The following is a 21,031-nucleotide window of genomic DNA, read 5'->3' on the forward strand; positions in this document are numbered from 1 at the left end:
ATTGATTGCATGAAGATGTACACTGATTCTTTTTTTCATAGGTTTGTATAACTAACCTTAGAATCCACTGCAAGCTACTCCTGTTCAATGCTTTGGTTTTCTCAGTCAGTAGTGCATGTTGTTTTAAATGAAGATTTCCAATCATAAAACAGATACTGGAAGTCTCTCGTTATCATAGGAAATAGGTGAAGCATGAGTCCAGTGTTAAATTTAGGATGTTACCTCGTATAATATAGTATATATCAACTGTGGTGCTGAGAACTCAAATTTTGGTGATAATAAATGCCACCCCGTGCATACATAAACAGTCTTGATTTTGTGAGTTAGTCAGAGGGTCGTTACCAACAATCTTAGGTGTGTAGGGAAAGATGTTTTTTTCTTAGTGAAGAAACAATAGCAATAAATTCAATTGTCCGTGTCTCCAAAGCTATCTCACTTTCTGCAGTTCCTGTCTCAGCCATGATGGTAATGGTTGTCCCAGTCTATGTAGAAGTTTGGATAATTCAATGTTGTGTTCCTGGTAATAACTTGACAGAAAAGCTCTAGACTGAAAAAAAGGAAAAGACCCAACTATTATATCTTGCCTTTCTCTATTAAACATTGATTGGATAAGATAAATCACTACTATACTATGAACATGTTCATTTTCCAGGAAATCGTGTTGTTTAATGTTTCCAAATTGAGCAAACATTACTGTAGGTTGGATATTACCATGCATTATCACACACAGGATAATGGTAAGGATGATTTTTTTTTACATACTGTAAACTGTGGTTTTCTTTTTTTATAATCTTTGGGTTTTTTTTGGTTTTTTTTCTTAATACATTTATTGTAAGGTACGATTCTTTTATTTTTACTTTGTTTGTGTTTATTTTAATAATGTCCATGTTCACTAATGGACCACCAGAAAGCAGAAGACTCAAGAATCTAGAGTTTTTTGCACAACAGACACTAGTGGTCTCAACAGAAGGAATGTCAACACAGAGAAAGTATGCAAGTGGGAATTGTAATTACCTTTACCTAAGTGATCCCAGTAGGGTCATGGGCGTAGGAACCCCTAAAAATCTGGGGGGGACAGCATTTTCCCCCATCAGATCCCCACTTTCTTCCCATCTCTCACAATATCTACCCCCTCTCACACTTTCTTACTTTCTACCCCCTCCCTACCCTCCCTTCTCAGACTATCTACCCTCTCCCCACCCCCCCTTCTCACTAGCTACCCTCTCCCTACTCTCCCTACCGCCCCCTTCACACTAGCTACACTCTCCCTACCCCCCTTCTCACTAGCTACCCTCTCCTTACCACCCTTCTCACTAGCTACCCTCTTCCTACCCCCCTTCTCACTGTCTACCCCAGGGGCGTCACTGTGAGAAAATATGGCCTTTAATAAAATATGCAGATTAAAATAAAGTAAATGAGACAAAACCTTTACTTTTCCTCTCACTGATTTCTGGGCCTAGAAAGTTTTGTGACTGGACCAAAACATTCATGGTTCACTTAGCCAAAACCGAAAATTACCCCCCACCTTTAAAAATAATAATAAAAACTCACATTTTTAATAAAAGTAGGTAACACACCACAATTGGACAAAAAAAAATAGCAATATGACTTGGCATGATAGGAGTGTGATTGCTAACAGCAATCACACTCCTATCATACCAAGGCAGCCAGTACATGCTGGTACAGGGTGGCTGTAAGTGACGTGCAGACCCGATATTGCTGGCAGCATCAATACACAAGGGGGGCAGCTAGCTAGGTTTCAGCATGTACTGGCTGACTTGGCATGATAGGAGTGTGCTTGCTAACAGCAATCACAGTCCCATCATGCCTAGGTTCCAGCACTTACACATCCAACCAGTAAATGCTGGAACCTAGGCATGATGGGCCTGTGATTGCTGTTAGCAATCGCACTCCTATCATGCCAAGTCAGCCAGTACATGCTGGTACAGGGTGGCTGTAAGTGATGTGCAGACCCCATACTGCTGGCAGCATCAATACACAAGGGGGGCAGCTAGCTAGGTTTCAGCATCTACTGGCTGACTTGGCATGATAGGAGTGTGATTGCTAACAGCAATCACAGTCCCATCATGCCTAGGTTCCAGCACTTACACATCCATGCTATCACACACTCATTCATTCATATACTCATTCATTCACCCTCCCCACCCCCTTACCTGCACTGCAGCTCCTCGATGCCGCTCGCAGACTTCAGCAGGGGGCGCGGCTTCCCTCTGCGTTCTCTGGTACTGCACAGAGGAAGCAGGATGTGATGTCACGTGAACTCTGCTGGGTTCCGCTTCCTCTGTGCAGTACAGAAGACCCTCCCACAGGTAAGTAGCAGGGCTCTTGTTGTAGCAGGGCTCGAGGTGCAGACCGCGTAAGATCGGTTGCCCTGGCTGCCGATCTTACGAGGGCCGCACCTCGAGGTCTCGCGGGCCGCATTTGCGGCGTTTTTATTGGGGGGGGTTCCTACCGCCCTGGGGGGGATTTATTCATTATCGGTCCCCCCCGCATGAGTTACTGGGGGGGTTCTGTCCCCCCCGTACCCCCCGGTTCCTACGCCCATGAGTAGGGTGGAAAAGAGAAGAGGATTGTTAAAAATAGAGTGCGTGGTAGTGGTTGGTAGAGGGGGTAATGAAGACTTTAAAAGAGAAGGAAAGGTTGTGGAGCAGATGGTGGTAAAGAAAAACTTCCTGAAGGGCCTGGGGCTTTTTACTAGATTGTTCTGCTGATGAGATGGGGTCAAGTATCTAACATGTTTTAAAGTTTTTGTATCAGCCACATAATATAGTTATATCAGAGGAAGTAAAACACTTTTCTCTCTTCTGAGATATAGTGGTAAGGTTTAGATATAGGGGTGTTACACCAGGTATTATTACATAATCAGTGTTCTATTTGTGAGAAACAAACATAATCATTAGGGCTTATAGTGAGGTTATACCTCCAAATCCATTGGAGGGTACTTGCGACCTTTATTCTTCCCAAGGCATTTCGTTTTTCCACCATCCAGTAGTTGGCACCAGAAGCCTTTTTGAGGATTGAATCTAAAACAGATACAATATAGTTTTAAGATTTTAGCTAAGATAAGATAAATGGTTTGAACTGGCTAATCTATCTAATCGTTATGACATATAGAGGGCAATGTTAGTGTTCCATAAAGCAGAGATAATCTTGTAAGAAATCTTATTGCTTTAGCTTTGTTTATTATACAGCACTAACTTGACAACTCTTAGGTGCACATGAAATGTTTCATCTCACCTCAACTCATCTACGAATTACTGTTTAGTGGAAAAAAACCCTTAAAGATTTCAAACTTCCTCTTGAAAAACAACATGGCTCTGTGGTATTTCGTCTTAAACATTCTACTGTACTGTACATTTTAATCATCTGTCAATATATATATATATATATATATATATATATATATATATATATATATTAAACCCAAAATATTCATGAGGATGTTACTATTTGGACGAATACTGTGTTAGTATAACAATCAGAAAGTTGCCTTAGAACATCTGTTCAGAATATGAACAATATTGTTAAACTAATTACATGGTGACATTCACTTGCCCTTCTCTCACTCATATAATAATGCTATATATGTAATTAATCTGTAGTATATGTCAAATAAATTAGCAAGGAGAAGAAAAGAAAGGCTTGGATAATTTCCCAATCTGCCTATAAAAATAAACTAGAACCTTCTAAGCTGCCGTTTGTTCTCCCTATAGTTGAATCAATATAAGTAAATAAATCATTGAATACATGCAAGTTTTGCAGTCTCAGTCTCTCTCTTAGACTTTATATACATTCACTCTGCATTATAATGTTTTTCTTAATTCCCCAAGAGAACACTTCTTACAATGTGCTTGGAAAATGAAAAGGAAATGTTCTGTCAAACTATCCCCTTAACAACATTTTTGACTAAAATGAGTACATTTACAAAAATAAAGCAAAGCATTGTTCAAAGCAGGGCCGGCCCAAGACATTGTGCTGCCTGGGTCCAAGGTTGAAATGCTACCCCACCACCACCACCACCAAAACCACTCTGGAATCCAGACACATACACAAACCCAGACAGACACAAACACACAAACTCAGACCGGCATAAACACATACACTAACCCCAACAGACATACACACACACGTACAGGAACTGACACACACAAACCCAAACACACACATCCAACAAGACACAAGCACAGACAGATAACCACATATACCCAGACAGGCACACAAACCCAGGAGCTGAGTCAGTGGAACTGCACAGCTTTTTAACCCACTGATAATCTCATGCAGTTTAAATCCTCCTCTTACGTTAAAGTCTCAGAGTAATTATAATGCGGCGAAATTTCCAGAAACTTCTGCACCTCATCCATCACAATAGCTGGGTCACTTCGTAAATGCTGTCCATCAATAATTAGCATCTGTAAGAGAATATTTTTTATATTACAAAAAGAACTATACTAGGATATAATCACACCCATGTGTATGTGCTAGGTTTAACCTTTTTCCCCCTTTTTTTCTGAAATTAATAAGAAATGTGATGCTATCCATGATTCTGCATCTCAATGCTGGGAAAGAATATGTAAGTAAAACCAAGCGGAGAGAGATGCCACTCTCTTCCTTCATTATGTGTGGAGTGGTTTGGGTGTCAGGACTTGCAGGACGTGCCATCAGTAGGCATTTGCCAAGTTTATCTTTCATGATACCAGTCCTTTGCCATATTGGACAGTACCACTATCCAGCAGCATATGTATCCTGTCGGGACAGCCTCAGTATTGAGACATGTTAAGTATCAAATGTAGATGTATGCAGACACAACGACTTCTGAAGTCATATAATCAATGAGCATACCTGGGAACTCTCATGGTTTGACCTCGAGTCTCAGGGTTTTTGCCTCAAAGCCAAAATCTCAGGGTCACACAGTCTGGAGCTGGCTTCTTCCTATTCTACACTGCCGTCATCATATATAAGACTCCCAATTGGTGCTTTTGCTACCAGTATGTAATGTTTGACTGCAGGTGACTCAAGTAAGTGTACTTGGTGAGTCACTACACTGAATCTTTACAGCAGGCTATTAAAAGGTTAACATTTTAAGAGTTTGAGCTCATTTAGATAGTAGTCCCCAGGTATGTCCACGTTTCAAACGGTCAAAAAGATGACACTTTTAGAGGTGTAGCTAGAAGACAGAGATTGACTAGGTTACCTGTGAGGGTGGAAAATGGGCTAACCATCGTTCTATATGAGACGCAAACAAGCCAGGCACTAGACATCTTTTCCGCAGGGTCCTCAGTTCTGCATGTGCGGTATGATCAGCAGAAATAACTTCATAGAAGCTATATTTTAAGGCAGCAGGATCTTCATGAGATCGCTGATGCTGAAACAAAAATATACCTTGTTTCAAGAGAATTTCTTCACTGCACAGTTAGCACAATTGGTAACATTACCATGCTTTTCTTAACCTAAATTTAGATTTATATTGGAAACATTATATCCCTTTTATATTCGTATGTAGTATCTATGCTTTTAAGTCTTTAAATGACACAGTCTTTGAAAGTGTTAAAAAATAATTCACAAAATAATTCTATGTCAACAGTCATTTATTTATTGAGCTTTGTATTACTGTGCCAATGATCTAAGATGCATTAATATTAAAATTTCCTTTTTTTCATTTCCATTGAAACCCACAACAGAGCAAAGACAAGTGCACCTTGTGATGCATGTGCATGACTTCATTAGTAGTGATGTAAATATTACAAAGCTAGTGATGCTGGGAATTATACTATATCCAGTGCCTTCATTTAGTACAATGTAGAACATCTCCCTTACCCCTCACACTAAACACCATGGGCATGGCCCATAACACACACTTATTAGTAAATATCTCTGTAATACCTGATACCAGGAGTATGCCCGATCCGATGGATCTATAAGTATGGTGATAATCTTTGTTTTTGGTAGGAGTGCTGCGACCCTCTTGGGTACTTCTTCAGAGCTGAAATAATTAGCACTCTTCTCAAATAGGAAATCAGAAGTTTGGTTTGATGGATAAGGAAAGAAATCCATGTACCTTGAAAAGGTGAGAAAATCAGTTCGTTATCAATACATTCCCTCTAGGTGATTGTTAACTTCAACTGAATGAAACTAAGCAAAAACATGTATTGATTATGCCACATGATTTAATTTAAAAGGTGATCTATCATTAACTATAAACAAAGACGCATGATTAAGATTATGACCTTCCTTCCAGATGAAGCACTGTGTCTAAAAGAAGTACATTTTCCCCTCTGGAGCATGAAGTTGTTCTTTTTCTTGCACAATGCTAACAATATGTTTTCATGCAGTTAAAAGCTATAGGTGAACCTATGGATCTGATATAAGCTCATATTTTAAACTTTTACTGAGTTCCACACCTAGGAAATAAGACCTTCCCTCCCCTCCGTATAGACATATTAAGTCAAAATGACAGAAGCACTTCAGAGGGTCGCTATGGATGGGCTGCTCTAAAATATATCTGTAAATTAGTGGAATTAATGTAACAATAGACAAAACAAAAAACTCCCCTGTAAAGATCAAGGGGATTTCTACATAATCATCAGAGGTGAGGAGGGAAGGGGATCTGGTACCACCTGGCACAGGGGTAAGCCCAGACCATTTACCATATGGAGCTCATAGGAAACCATAAAAGCAGCACAGAAAGGACCCAGTCAACCAGTCAAAATGTTAAATGCTGTCCAGAGGCATAAGTATTCCAGATACCCTAAGGGCTATAGGTGAAGTTGAAAAACAAAAAACAAAAGAAAGTCTTCTGGTGGTGGCCCAAATTCTTACAGACAATCCTTTTAAACAAATTGCCACCCAATGCCAGACCTTCACTGATTTGTAACCTTTCACAATTATATAAAAATATTTAAGACCAACTATATAATGAGGGGTTAATTTACTTTATTTCAAAATACACTTAAAATAGTTTTTTTTAGAGAATATTAAAATATAAGTTATACTAATTGCTTTTAATACATGACCACATTTTGCTTCCAGGTTTATTTTTCTACGACACAAACTTTAAGATGAATTTGTAGAATGTGTCAATTGAATTACCCTGGAAACAGACTTCACGTAGCTTTCTTACCAATCAATTCCTTTGTGATAATAGTTCCCATTAAAAAATTGAACTTCCTCGAATGTCTTTGGATTTGGAAAGCTGCTTATGATATTAGGATGCATTAGCAGAAATAAGTAAAGTGCTGTTGTGCCTGTAAAAGGACATAAAGGAGAATGAGTATACAGTAGCACATGAAATTCTGTCTATTAAAATGAAATTGATTTTTATTTCAGGATGTTAATCTCCAGCCCTTCAAGTTTAGCTAATAGGCCACTGTTTTTTAATCAATATTCTTACTTAAGCACAGATGGTCTAGATATTCTGATTGAGCTCCCCACGCTCATGCCAAATACATCTATAAATCATGGCTTGTTAGTGACTGCAGCACTTTGAATTTTCTTTCAAACCCTGCAGAATTTATTCAGTAGCCATAGCAAAATATAAGGTTTACCACAGGGCCAGACTGGGGATAACAAGGCGGCCCTGGCACTTTATGGCCGGTGGATGACTAGTGGCTGAATATGACAGGCTTTTCATTACCTTTTTATGCTCACATAGCGTGAACTAGGCATATGTAGTGGGTGGCTGCACACTGCGGCACTTGATCTGCCACAGATGGAGTGAATGGAGCACTGTAGGCCAGCGGCCCACTTGGGAAATGAAAACATATTGAAAACATGTTTGAGAATTTAGGCATGTTTAAGGCAATGTGCAAACTATGCAAATATCTTTATTTGACACAGAAAGAACAGTTTTGAAGAAAAAACAATCCAAGTCCAAACATATTAAAAAGAAGGTATTTTCTTGAATGTATAAAATGGCCTTTTTACTCCTGACTGTATGTACCTAGCATATTGAAAACTACAAAAGCTTATACACATTTAAATATACATAATTCCAAGGGCAATACAAACGGCCACATCAATACGCTAGAATGAATATTCTTTATATTTTTTTCCATCTTATCTATTATTATACCTGGAAACTCTCTGAGTTTGACCCGGAGAACATGTTTGTCTCCCCATGCCGGTTCAAAATAGTTTAGAAAGGGCCCTTCCGACGTACGAGGAGACAGGAAGATAGGGGGTGTAGTTACGCCAGTGGATATGACCAAAGGTGTATAATTAGCTGCACTGGTCCATTACGTTTTTATTGAAAGTATTGCCTTTTAAATCCCCTGCATTCACACTTATCTAATCAAAATCTTTGTTTTAGTATAAATTGAGTATAAATCCTGAGCACATCATGTTCACAGCATCAAAATCAAACTGTATGATTTTTAGCGACATGGTTCTTGACTTGAAGGCATGGACCAGCAACATAAGGCCTAAACGTAATTGGAGTAATGGAGATTTAAAAGCTATTAAAATTAGTCAATGTAAAAACACTGACATTTACGACCAAAAGCCATTTTCAACCTTTTCTTGCAACTGACAACTTTGAAACTCATAATAAAGTTGTCAAAGTAGCCTTGAGAAGGCCTGATGCAGACATAGTTCACTGAGGACACATAGCTCACCCTTTAAACAAAATGCACTTTTTCTTAAAATTTCATTTTTCCATCACATAGTATTGAGAGTTCGCATCCATATGTTATGATTTATAACTTTTCATAACACTCTTAAAGACAGGGATTGATGTATAAACAACTAGGACGTCTGAGCTATGGTGTGCCACCATTTGTGACACCGAAGAACTAGTCCAGGTATTTACTAATAGACTGGTGCATACCATATTTTCATATGAAGCCACGAAAACGAGACCAGACCCCCCCACGAAGTGGACAAAAACAAAGCAATTTGTGGGCCACTTTCACTCACACTCTCTCACACTCTACCTTCCCTCGTATCTTCTCTGCCAACCATTTCTGCTTCCACTTTGCTGTCCCTGATTGGCTGCTTGAAGCAGTAAGTCAGTGGCAGGAAAGTGCTCCAATTTAAGTAAATGGCAGTGCTTTCCACACATGTGCACAGGGGCCTCAAGAGTCTCCTGCAAGCAGCCTTCCCCTACCCAGCGCTGGATCTGACTGGAGGTAAAAAAATCACATGCAGTGAGATGGCTGAACACATCCCCTGCAGGGCATTTAGTTGGGGGGGGGAGTAGCAAGTTAAAAAATAAATATGGAAAACAGAAACGATAGTTTTGTCCGAATAAATTTTGCTTGCCTTGTACAAGTGTAATTCCTAGTTAGTGAAGGTTCTATAAAATATGCTCTTTAGTTGGTATTAAAACATAGTGCTTGCTGCTTTTTAAATTAATCTAGCATATTATTAATCTTAGATGAACATTCACACAATTAAAGTCTAATGGAGGGATGTTGTGATTTAAGTCCAATATTTCATTTCTAAACATATCAAATGTTCAAGAGCTATAGAAATTATCTTTTCTTTTTTTTTTTTTAAATAAATCCTTTTAGAGCTTCACAAAACGCAGAATTTGCCTTTTGTTTTACAAATGTCATTTTCTCCATCATCAAGACATCTCAATGTGTTAACTGCAATGATGATTAGCATAATTTGAATGTGGTTATAAATACTGCTAGAAATGTTTTATACTGCTGCCAAATCTATTATACAGAATGCCAGATTAAAAGTAATAAGCCTAGGATTTAAAGTTGTTTTCTTTTAAAGATCATCACTATTTTTTTTTCTAAAACACATAAAATGTGGCTTTTATTTTCTTTAAGGAGTTGTTTGATAAGTTTTTATCAACATAGGTATGGGAGACACTATGCTTTTTCTACTCAAGAGTAAATGCAGCATGAGCTATCACAAACCCTTCCTATAAACGCTGCCTCCAGGTATAATGCCCACCAAGTGCTGCTTTGCCTCACCATTTTTAAAACCTAATTTAGTCTTTGGTCCTGTCTTATGTTCAGGATCACCTTATGTTTATATGTTTTGATTAACCCTTTCTTGTTTGATACATGTAACACCTCTGGGGAGTGTTGCTGCTTTCCATTTCTTATAGTAGCCTTATGGTTAGTCCATAAGTGCTTAGATTCTGTTATAATCTTAACCTTCACTATTACCGGAATCATGTATCGCCAAAAAAAGAGGTATGATCTCTAATTAAAGAGGAGAAGAGCTTGTGATCCTGGGTTCTTAGTTATTAAGTATATAACATGAGTTGTTACTATTCCCCCTCATATTCTATCCAGGTCATATGAGCTTAATGGATGGATGGATGGATGGATAGATAGATAGATAGATAGACAGATAGATAGATAGATTTGATCGCTACTAGAAATAATAGTGGTCATCATATAATACACTGCAAGCACTCTAAAGAACAACATATTATTAACAGTAATGATGCTAACCCAGGAAAAATCTGAATCAGTCTAGAACAAACTGAGTATATGTTTTTTTTACTGATGGTCTCTAGGAATCATCTTGGTATCCCTTGCTACTTCAACTTTATACTTCTCAAAAGTGTATTTACTTATTAACCAGGATTTGGTACAAAGCCCTAAGTTATCGTTCGCTACCATGATATCGAATAAAGCCGCAATAAATGTACAAGATACTGTCCAAATGTAGTGGCTTAGGTAAATGTATCTATTCGTATCTCATGGTCCTGTGCCCCTTTGAATTCCTTACCTGTTTTTTGAGGTCCTATGACGAGGAATTTTGGTAGGCGGTCACAATTTTTATCTCGTGACCAGATGTCCCGATGTCTTCGATCATCACATGGATTCTGTGGAAACAGATAACAATTTTTTGGTATTAATGGTAATACTTTGATATGTGCACATAACTGAAGTAAAAAGACTCAATTCAATGTGCCATCTAAAAGAAAAAGCAGATTGTATGCTTCGTTTGGTGCCTTATTAAACAATAAATAATATAAGCACTAATATGTAATTAAACTAAAAAGGACACAAATCATCTAAAAGACATGTGCACATTTGGTGAACTTATCTCATTATTGCAGCAAAGTCTAATAAGAAAACCACTGAGCATCCAATGAGATCAAAGTAACTGACAAAACGGGTTTGGTTAAAGATTTACTCCGGCTCTATATTACTGCATGCAAATCATATTTCACCCATATATTTTGATAGCAAAAAAGAGCACTGCTATCATCGGCACTGCATTAGACATAAAAACTGGACTTGTGGAAAATGGAACAAACTGATTCGGGTTAGTCTTTGGTTCCGTTTTTGGTCCATTCATTTTCAAACCACAAATTCCGTTACCTGCCCTTTCGGACAAAATTTGGAGGGCTCTTCTGATTCAGAAACAAAAGTCATTATCATTTACTCTCATTCACTCTCTCACACTCTCTATCACTACTACATGGTCTCTCACACTCTCTCTCTCAATGTCTCCCTACTTTTCCTATAATTTCTTCTTTATCCCCGCTTCTCTATCTCATACTCTGCAACTTCCAGAGACATAGAAATGTAGAAACTCTTCTCTTTCTGGACGGATCTGTAGTACTTCAGCAAAAGTACGTAGCCTAGGCGCAGAACATGCCCTGTCATAAAACTACTACACTAGGCTCGGATAACACTGTGGAGAGCTGGGACGAGAAGAACACCAAAAAAGACAGAAGAAACAAACAGAGAACAAGAAGTGTAGTGAAGGAGAAGCAATTCTAGGGAGGGTAGGGAGATGCTGACATAGAGCATGTTAGACTGTGTGAGAGAAAGAGTGAGAATGAAAATAAAAACAGAAGAAAGACAAAAAAGAAAATTGGGAGCTCTTTGCTTCATTTTCAGTTTTTCTGTGGGGCCTCATCCTCATTTTTGGACATTTGTAGGAATTTACAAATTTAACAACATTTGTTAAAATTCAAACTAATCTGAATACAAATAAAAACTGCTGGTTGTCCAGTGAAGCCTTTGCTATGATAACTATTTTATCTTTTGTACAAGAAAATACCATATTATTTTGAACTCAATAACGAAAGGTAAAGGACTTTATCGACTTTTTAAGACCTCTTTATCCTAAGCTGTTATTAGGCACAATGAGAGAGACTTACATTGCATTACTTTTTTTTAAAGCACCAGCAGAACAGGGAAGAGATAAAAGTAACAATACAATAAAAGTGACAATATACAAAATTCACTATAACATTAATGCGTGTCAAGATATATTGGCACAGAAGTAGAAGGTGGACCTGAGCTTGCGAGTGTCTAATTTATCAGACCTACACTTAGATATTACCTAGGTAGCCCGTGTCTCTCACCATTCCATTAAAAATAGGCATACGAAACAATAATAATATCCTGTGTATAGCTGATATTTATTGAACATGAAGGAGGCAGCAGACATCCAGCATTACCAGACTCCTCTTACAGTCTTGTCTGCTAATTGGTGTGGTTACATAAAATTGATAGATTTGTATTATGGTCTGTTTAATATTTTATCTTCAAGACTTGACAATAAAATGAAATTAAAAATGTAATAAGATGTTTAGCTAATACCCATACTGGCATCTATCTTAGACAAGGAAACCTTGTCATTAGTATATGAGTGTCATAGTTTCCAGCATTTATGAAAGGGAAGTCATAGCAGTAGCACTACCTAAACGTATAGAAGAGCATGCCCGAGTGGAATTGAACACATTTTGGAGAAAAAATGTTAACATATGCTGATGTAGGGTGTATAATAGTTAAAGACTCAGACTAATAGTTAAAAGACTCAATGGAAAGAGAGTTTTGTTCTTCAAAAACCACTAGATGTGACTCAAACACCACTTTTTTGTGGGTAATACCAGGAGACATAGGAAAAATTTAGAAGTAACCACATGCACCCCTATCTATGGCATGGTCAAAGTCTATGTTTTATTGTCTACACAACAACCATTTTACACCTGATTCCCAGGTAAAATAACCTTTTGTGATTGTATGGTTAAATAAAAACGTATAAAATTATTTTTTACATTATTTTTATTTTTTTAAAATATTTTTAAATTTATTTTTTTAATAAATTATGTATCAATATTAAGAGACAAAACCTGTTCCCAGAAATAAAGGCTTATTGTCAGGTGCAATTTTACAGCGTAGAGGGGGTGTGCATTTTTGATTAATATTTCTCTGAAGCCCATGGATTGCATACACATTTAATCTGATGATAGCTTACACTGACAATATGTAAAAATATCAGCTGAATTCATAATTATATGCATTCATACCTGCCAAAGAGGATCCTTTTGTTCTGGAAAGAGTTCAAAATATTTACGAGCCAGCTGCAATGGAGGAAGAGTCTGCAGTTTCAAATTGGTCCAAGTTTGTACAAATTTAGCGAGGTTAACAAATGTGTACAAGCCGAGGCGGTCATTCCCATAATTAGATAAGTGTGTCATGAAGATGCTGATCTGCAATAGATTTATAATTATGTGTTAGAAGCAGCAGATGCTGTAATTCAGCAATGTTTCAATAGATGGCAGTAGCTACCTTTTTTTAAAAAATAACAAGAAACAAGATTGTAACCATTTCCAACTGATTTTAATAGATATAAAATATATTATAAGCATACACATGTACATTGTAAAGTCTCAAACAAGTCTACAACACTTTAACAGCCTACTCTAAATTTAAAAATGTGAAAATAACATTTTTTCTTGTTTTTTTTTTAAAGAAAAATATAAAACTGTGGATTATAAACAACATTCCAAAAGCAGAGGCATGTTAAAATGTCTTGAGATTTAAGAAAGCCGAGTGTAAATGTAATTTCAATATGGACATTGCACTCCATGTCAACTTAAATTGACTTTTGGATCTTGATAAAAAATGCCTGCTGGCTTTTTTTTTTTAGGGTATTTTTGTTTAGCACACAAGAGGGTACACTTATAAGAAGGAAAGGCTGGTTTTTTTAAAGAATGAATAAAGGCCATGATCTATGTATATCTTACATGTATATCAGAAATTACATTTGCATAATAATAAAATAAAGAACTGTGGGGAACGATTCAATGTTGCATGTATAAGGCTAGGTTTCCACCTGGGTTTTTGTCCTGCGTTATTTTCTTGATGAAAAACACCAGTAAAAGCGCAAAGAAAGCTGCAACTGCATTTTCCTGCGTTTTGGCGTTTTTTTCTGGAGTTTTTTCTGGCGTTTTAGCCTTTCTGTGGAAATTGCCTTTTTTGACCTTAGGCAGTTTTTCCAGCCTTTACACGTTAGAATTTTCACCCAGCTAAAAGGGATTAGGATAAATGGCAAGTGTCTGCCCCCTCCTGATGTCATTTCCTTGGTAGAGTTTTACTTAAACGCCCCGGCGGACCCTTTTGTCTCTTTTCTGTGGTTTGTAAGGCATGCTTTATTCCGAATGTCTGCTCCTCTAGGAAGATTGGCCCCAGATGATGGTGCAAATTGTTTGCTGTTGCTTTTGGCACGCAGGATCCAGTTGGGTATGTTTGTTTGTAATGACATGTTTGTTCCAAATGGTGTAAAATTCAATATGACCTTTGTTTTGTGTGAAACTGTTTGTTTCCAGCCTATTTCTCGTAGGACACACAGATACTGGGTCCATCCTCTGCATTGTAACTGTGGAAAAAACGCCATAAAAAACGCCAAGGCAAAACCCACATGGCTTTTTCATGGCGTTTTCTCTCCCATAGACTTCTATTGGAGAAAAACGCCAAGATTTCCTTGCAAAAACCGCCAGAGTGTCAACATGCTGCGATTCTGAAAAACTGCCACAGAGCCCAAAAAAGCAGAAAAACACCAAAGAGGACTGAAAAAACGCCAAACAGAAAAACGCCAAGTGGATATGGCATTCTGCGATTTCCTATTGAAGAACAGCTAACATCTGGCCGCAGCGTTTTTTCACAAAAAATCGCTGTGTGGCTGAATTGGCGTTATTATGGGCGTTTTTGCAAAAAAACCCAAGTGGAAACCTAGCCTAATACTTATTTTGGCAGTTTTATACAAGTTTCCAGAGGCAAAATTAAGACTTAAATGTACGGTGGCAGCAGTGAATTAAGTTATTCTGTATAGGATCTAATTTAAAAGTTTGATTTGTAAAGTTTTTCCATGCTCCTTCCCATATCCCCCTTATTTTATAGAAGATGGCTCGTGTTCAAATTCTTTCGTAGAACATAAGAACATCATGTTGTGTTTTAGCTCTCACAATCTTCATTTCTGTGAGTATGTAATTTTTTTTTTTTAATTTTTCTTCACTTGAGAGACTTTTCATGAGCAATGATAGTGACATATGTGAGGGGGCTACTGTTGTTATTTTTCTTATATAACTAACTTATGTTTTGTTTCCAAATGTGTGGGTTTTTTTTTTTACTATTGTTATTCCAAATTAAAAGAAATGCCAAGGAAAACATGAATATGAATTTGATTAAATATATTTGGTATAGTTTTCCAAGTACAGGTATCCCCTGTTTTTTCGAAAGTTCGCTTCACGCCAGTTCACTTTTCTGAACCTGTTTTTGGTGATGGTAAGAAATCCATAGATTATTTTCACTTTTCAACAAAAGTTGAAAATAACGTCCATTGCTTTACTCACGTTATGCCATTTCAGCTTCCAAAAGGTTTCATAGGAACACTCTTTCCGATAGCAGGGTATGTCTGTATTAATTCTAGACAGGCACGCATAACTGATACTTATATTCAGTCTTTTTTGTATTTTAGTGTCATTTGTGTTTAGATGACCATGTGTCTTAGATCACATAGGAGCACCTTATAACTTTACAATTCCAGTCCCCACAATTAGGGGTTCTGGAATGGTAAATATGTACTGAAATGATAGACTTTGATTGAACGTCTCTATTCCGTGTGATTGTTAATGAAGCTCCACAGCCATGCAGCTGGAGGAGCAATGAAAAAAAAAAACTCCTCCTCAACGAGGCAGGTTTGGTGACTTACTTTGCTTCAGCTAAAATACAGTTCACTCTAATACCTTTTCTGACCTAATAGTAATTGTTGATTGACAGTACGTTAGGGACTATAGGTGTGTATTACCAAGTTGTTGACTGTGATACAGCTGTAAGCAGTAAAATGAGTAGCTGCTTTGTATTTATTTTTATATTGCTTAGTTATATTAACAATGGTGTACAGTCCTTGTAAGCAATATCCTTACACTGTAATTTTATTGTCTTAAGTGACCAAAAAAAACAAAAAAACATTAAGAGCCCATGAAACTGCCATTTTAATTTAGGAAAATTTTGTAAGTCTATATATTGTCTCATAGCAAATTAGATGATAACTGCATTGTACAGTTGTAGGGCCTATTCACCCAGGAATTTTCTATTGTCTATTCTCTCACTTATATTATAAGGAATACAAACAACATACTGTAGGCAAGTCATGTCCCTTTTTTTTATAGTATTCTTGCCAAAGTTCACTTTCAGCTGCCAGAAGCGGAATGTAAGCTTCAGTTTTATCCATTCTTATATTGTGTATAAAGTTAGAAAACCTCAGAGCAGTATATATTACGCAGGACATTCATATCTTGAAGTCTAAGACAGATATTTATTTTGGATAACTATAAGAACTGTTTTTTTTTTTAATTTTTTTTAATTAAATACAACAGAGAATTCAGTTACTAAAATTCAAAGTGCTCTGAATAATAAACAGAATGGCAAGGCTGTAGGCAGTACATCTATGTGAATGTAATCTGAGTGTAAAAAGTTCTGTACTTTCTCAAAAACAGAAATATATTGTTATAGTGAGAACCTAGGAACTCTCCGGGTCTCAGGGTCATTTTCTTCTTTCTCCAGGCAGAGGAACACTGTTTAGCCACACCCACTTTTCCACCTACCTTGCCCACTTCCTTCCATCTAAAGCCCTGACAATGGCTAGCCCCACCCCTTTAAAAAAAACCTCCCCCAGAAGAGGGAGACCTCTGTTTAGCCCACTCCCCTGTATGTATGTAATATGACTACAAGGATGGGGTTATTCTAGAAACTGTTTTTTACGTAAGCTTTCTTTTTTTGATAATGTTGCGTGGATCTCTAGTATAAAAAGCATACTACGTTGATCGCATCTTCATAATGATTTTGTAAATTATTATTTACATAATTACACGCTTGGTAACACTGAAAAACAGATTCAAGTCTGATGGATAAAACTCCTCCATCAATGTAAGTCAGGATTGTTTTTGCTGAGTATGCCAGAACCAGTTTGCAAGCACCTACTGTATTTAATGTAGTAATTTGCCATGATTGTATATTCAGAATTTAGATTTTCTGTACCTTTACACAATTTACACAATTAGATATCGAGTGATCTTAAATTATAGTGTCTTGTTTGTTCACGATAGGATAAGCAGTCTCAATGAGATGTTCTTTTTTTCAAGTTGAAATTATAATGATAATTAGAACAAATCTAATTTGGGGCATTTTTTTTAGTGTTCACATTAAATGTGGTTTACCACTCATCATAAGCCTAATATTCAATTCATTTTAGTAATCTATTTGCCCTAGTATATATTTCTTCCAATTTCAGAATGTATTTTTAATTCTTTGGTGTCCAGAACTTTACAACCAGTCCTATAAAAGATCTAACCATGTATACAGTATCTTTTGTTGCATAAAAAACATTGTTAATGATGATAAATCTAATTTGGCTGCAGAAAAGTGCCTTTAAAAGTTTAGTAATGAGGAGTTTAAGATTGGAAGTATAATTACTTACATCTCTTACATAATACATATATCTCTTTACTTGCCCCTGTGGTCTCCTATTTATTGGAAGGACTAAGAAGCCGTTGAAACAGAATAATAACATCAATAACGGCCTTGCTTTGATTGGATATTGCCTTTTGGTGGGGTTTTTTTGGACACCCCTGAGCATGTGTTGTACGCTGTTGGTGAACCCGTTTCCTACCCTATCAGTTTTTGTAGTACGGTTTTTTACCTGTCATTGTGTCATTAAGTTGCATAAATACTATGTTTTAATACATAATAAAATATTTATGGGTTGTTCCCTTCTTAGTCAAATAACCTGAAACAGATCATGAACCCATACCATTTGTCTGTTAATCAATGGCACATTTTGTACATTTCAGATTTCTCGGGATTCTTGCTTTTGCAAATATAACTATCAATATTATACTTGGATTATGTACGCAGCTCTGACATCTTACTATAAACACAATCAATTTACAGATTTTACAATAAGTACAACTGTTAACACTGCACTGTATTTCTCTACATAACAACTCAAGCAGCTGCTATGGATTTTTATATTATAATGAGCCACAATTGATGCATAGACATGCAAACCCAACAAGTCACTACCATATGTCTTAGATTACCCACATCTACCGTATATTATACATCTACCGTATAATTTTACTAATACTACAGCTATACAGCTTCCCTAAATGTATTGTTTTCATTTCTAAAATCTTAATTCAACTGTTTATTTTACCATTTCCTGTTTTTCTGTAAAAGGTGCTCCTCACCATCCATTGTTTGAGGTTGGGAGTGTTATGCCAAGTCCTAAAGGACCCTCTATGCGGAGTCAGGCCAATGCCCAGATGGGGATTTTCCCCCATGAGAGCCCCTTTCCCTCTGTAGGTTGAGCCCCAGAGTACTCCACGGTCGCCAGGACTTTTCTGCACCCACCCGAAACTCTTCACCATCACCACGTGATAGAAGGTACACGGACTGACCACACGGTAGTAAATGGATACAACAAGGAGAAATCAGGAGCAAACTACAAGTCACAGGTCGGGGATCAAAGTCTGAGTCTAGGTACCAAAGGGAAAAGCTGAGACAGAGTCAAAACAAAGCTAACGTTAAGGCAGACAGCAGTCAAGCAGGGTTAAAAAAACAAGCCGAGGTCCAAAAACACCATGAAGACACCAAAACAAAGATAATGATCACTAGATCTACGATTGGGTGCTGTGGGGTAAAGGCCAGGGGTTTAAATATTTAAATTTGGCACCAAATGGGAGATTGAGGAAAAACACACCAACAAAATGGCGGCTCCCGTGGAAGATGCCAAAAACATGGCGACCATGCGATACGTCACTTCCGATTTCCTTCTCTCAGTCGAGAAGTCCTGATCTTGGAAGGAATGCAGCGTGCGAACACGTAACAGCTAAGCGTATAGCAGGGAGGCTGTTTGAATGAAAGTAGTGTGGTATGTAAGATTATTGTCTGGAGTCTTTCATCAGTGTTTAGGATTGCTTGTAGCTCCTTTGAGATCTTGCGTAGGGCTTCCATTTGTGGATTGTAGGTTACCACTAATGGTACTTGATCTCTTTTTTGTGTCTGCTGTTATTTTCTCTGGGGATATTAATAGCTTTCTGTATTTGAGATTTTGAAGATGTTTATCCCAGTCCATAGAATACAAACAAATGTGATTATATCTGAAGGTTTTGACTGTAGATGATTGAGCTTTTGGTATGTCTGGCATGGAAACTGTGTTTCAGTGTCACTAACGGCGGTTCAGGCTGTGGATCCACGCTGCAGTACAAGGAAAGGCGCCCCCAAGCGGTGATGACGAGCAATGCAGGAACAAACAGATGGTACTAGGAGCAGGCAATCGGATAGTCGGGGTCACGAGCAGAGGTCAGGGCAGGCAGCAAACAACGGATAGTCAAGTACAAGCTGAGTTCAGGTAAAGGCAGGCGGCAAACAACGGGTGGTCAGGTCCAAGCAGAGTTCAGGCAACGAAAAAGGCAAATAAAGTTCAGGAACGCTGGTGAAGGCAATAAAGGCACTATCACAGGCAAGGGATACTTGCAGACTGAGGGTTTAAATATCCCTCTTGCTCCAGGATCCTCCTACCCCCTAAATTAGGGGGAGGAGGAAAAAAGATAAATGCCCCTTTAAGACGCGGCATGCGCGAATGGCTCTCATGACGTTGAGACGCCACACGGGGGCGCGCGTCTAGCGGCCGGATGGACCTCACCGCGTCTTCCCGCGAACGGAACGAGCAGGGGGCTGAACGCGCGGGCTGCGTCTCGGCTCCCCTGCTCGAGGCAGCACAGGAACCGCCGGCAAGGTAACAGTACCCCCCTGTCTACAAGAGCCATCCTGGCGATCAGGAGCCGGTTTCTGTGGGAATTTCCTATGAATGGAGCGAATCTTGGCTGGAGAATGGACATCAGAGGACGGGACCCAGGAACTCTCCTCAGGACCGTATCCCTTCCATCTAATAAAGTATTGCAGTCTCCCCTGTTTTCTTTCAAGAGTCTATACTGAGGGGGTACAAGATGGCGTGGATCCTGAGCAGGTACTTCGAGCATTAGATTTAATTTAGTAGGAGTGCCACAACAGTTCTTTAAGCATTCTTTACTCCACGCCAGAATCTGTCCTTCTCTCCAGTCTATGCTGGGATTATGTTGTTGTAACCACGACATTCCTAGGATGATTGGAATATGAGAACTGGATAACACATCAAATCGTATTTCTTCAGAATGGAGTATCCCAATGATGGCACCAATAGTCTCGGTTTGGAGGGACACAATCCCGGTTCCTAGAAGAGAGCCGTTTAATGCAGTGATAGAGGTTTTCTGAATCCTGGGCTGTAAGGGAATTCTATGTTCCAGGGCCCAACCCTTGTCTATAAAATTTCCAGCCGCACCCGAATCAATGAAAGCTTGGGTGGCCACTTGGTGGCCTGTTCACTGCAGCTTGATGGGAACCAAAAGTCTTGGTGACTGAGGAGATGAAGCAACAGTAGCACTTAGTGAAGCACCTCTGGCCTCCACTAAGTTCTGGCGTTTCCCGATTTTCTAGGGCAAGCATAAATCAAATGTCCTTTTTGTCCGCAATATAAACATAGTCCCAAAGATCTGCGGCGTTGTTTCTCTTCCACGGATAAATGAAGCACAGGACCGATCTCCATAGGCTCAGCCACAGCAGCCGCAGGTTCAGTAGGTGCAGGAGTGGGATGTCGCATCCAAGGCCTAAATTGACGTGGCCTACGGTCGCGTTCTCTGTCACGTTCAAATTTTCTCTCCTGACCTCTGGCCTCCAACCGTAGACATAGATCGATCAGATTC

At 38.3% G+C, this 21,031-nt stretch overlaps 1 protein-coding gene across 2 annotated transcripts in view; it reads right to left on the reverse strand.

Moving 5' to 3' along the window:
* Positions 1-427: 427 nt before the first annotated feature.
* The window catches only part of LOC149289355 (N-heparan sulfate sulfotransferase 4-like), a 94,639-nt gene continuing 74,035 nt past the window's right edge, over positions 428-21,031 (reverse strand). The window contains exons 6-13 of one of the 2 annotated variants that reach the window (XM_089490700.1): positions 13,256-13,438; positions 10,714-10,810; positions 7,139-7,262; positions 5,902-6,076; positions 5,213-5,383; positions 4,321-4,430; positions 2,942-3,044; positions 428-547 (exon numbers count right to left, since the gene is read on the reverse strand). In XM_089490700.1, coding sequence (XP_089346826.1) covers positions 428-547; positions 2,942-3,044; positions 4,321-4,430; positions 5,213-5,383; positions 5,902-6,076; positions 7,139-7,262; positions 10,714-10,810; positions 13,256-13,438 — 1,083 coding nt within the window. The remainder of the gene's footprint in view (positions 548-2,941; positions 3,045-4,320; positions 4,431-5,212; positions 5,384-5,901; positions 6,077-7,138; positions 7,263-10,713; positions 10,811-13,255; positions 13,439-21,031) is intronic. The other variant, XM_089490701.1, reaches the window with a different exon arrangement.

Source organism: Sceloporus occidentalis, unplaced genomic scaffold (assembly GCF_023333645.1).
Source record: "Sceloporus occidentalis isolate IW3139 unplaced genomic scaffold, rSceOcc1.0.p SCAF_46, whole genome shotgun sequence".
Classification (NCBI taxonomy): Eukaryota; Metazoa; Chordata; class Lepidosauria; order Squamata; family Phrynosomatidae; genus Sceloporus; species Sceloporus occidentalis.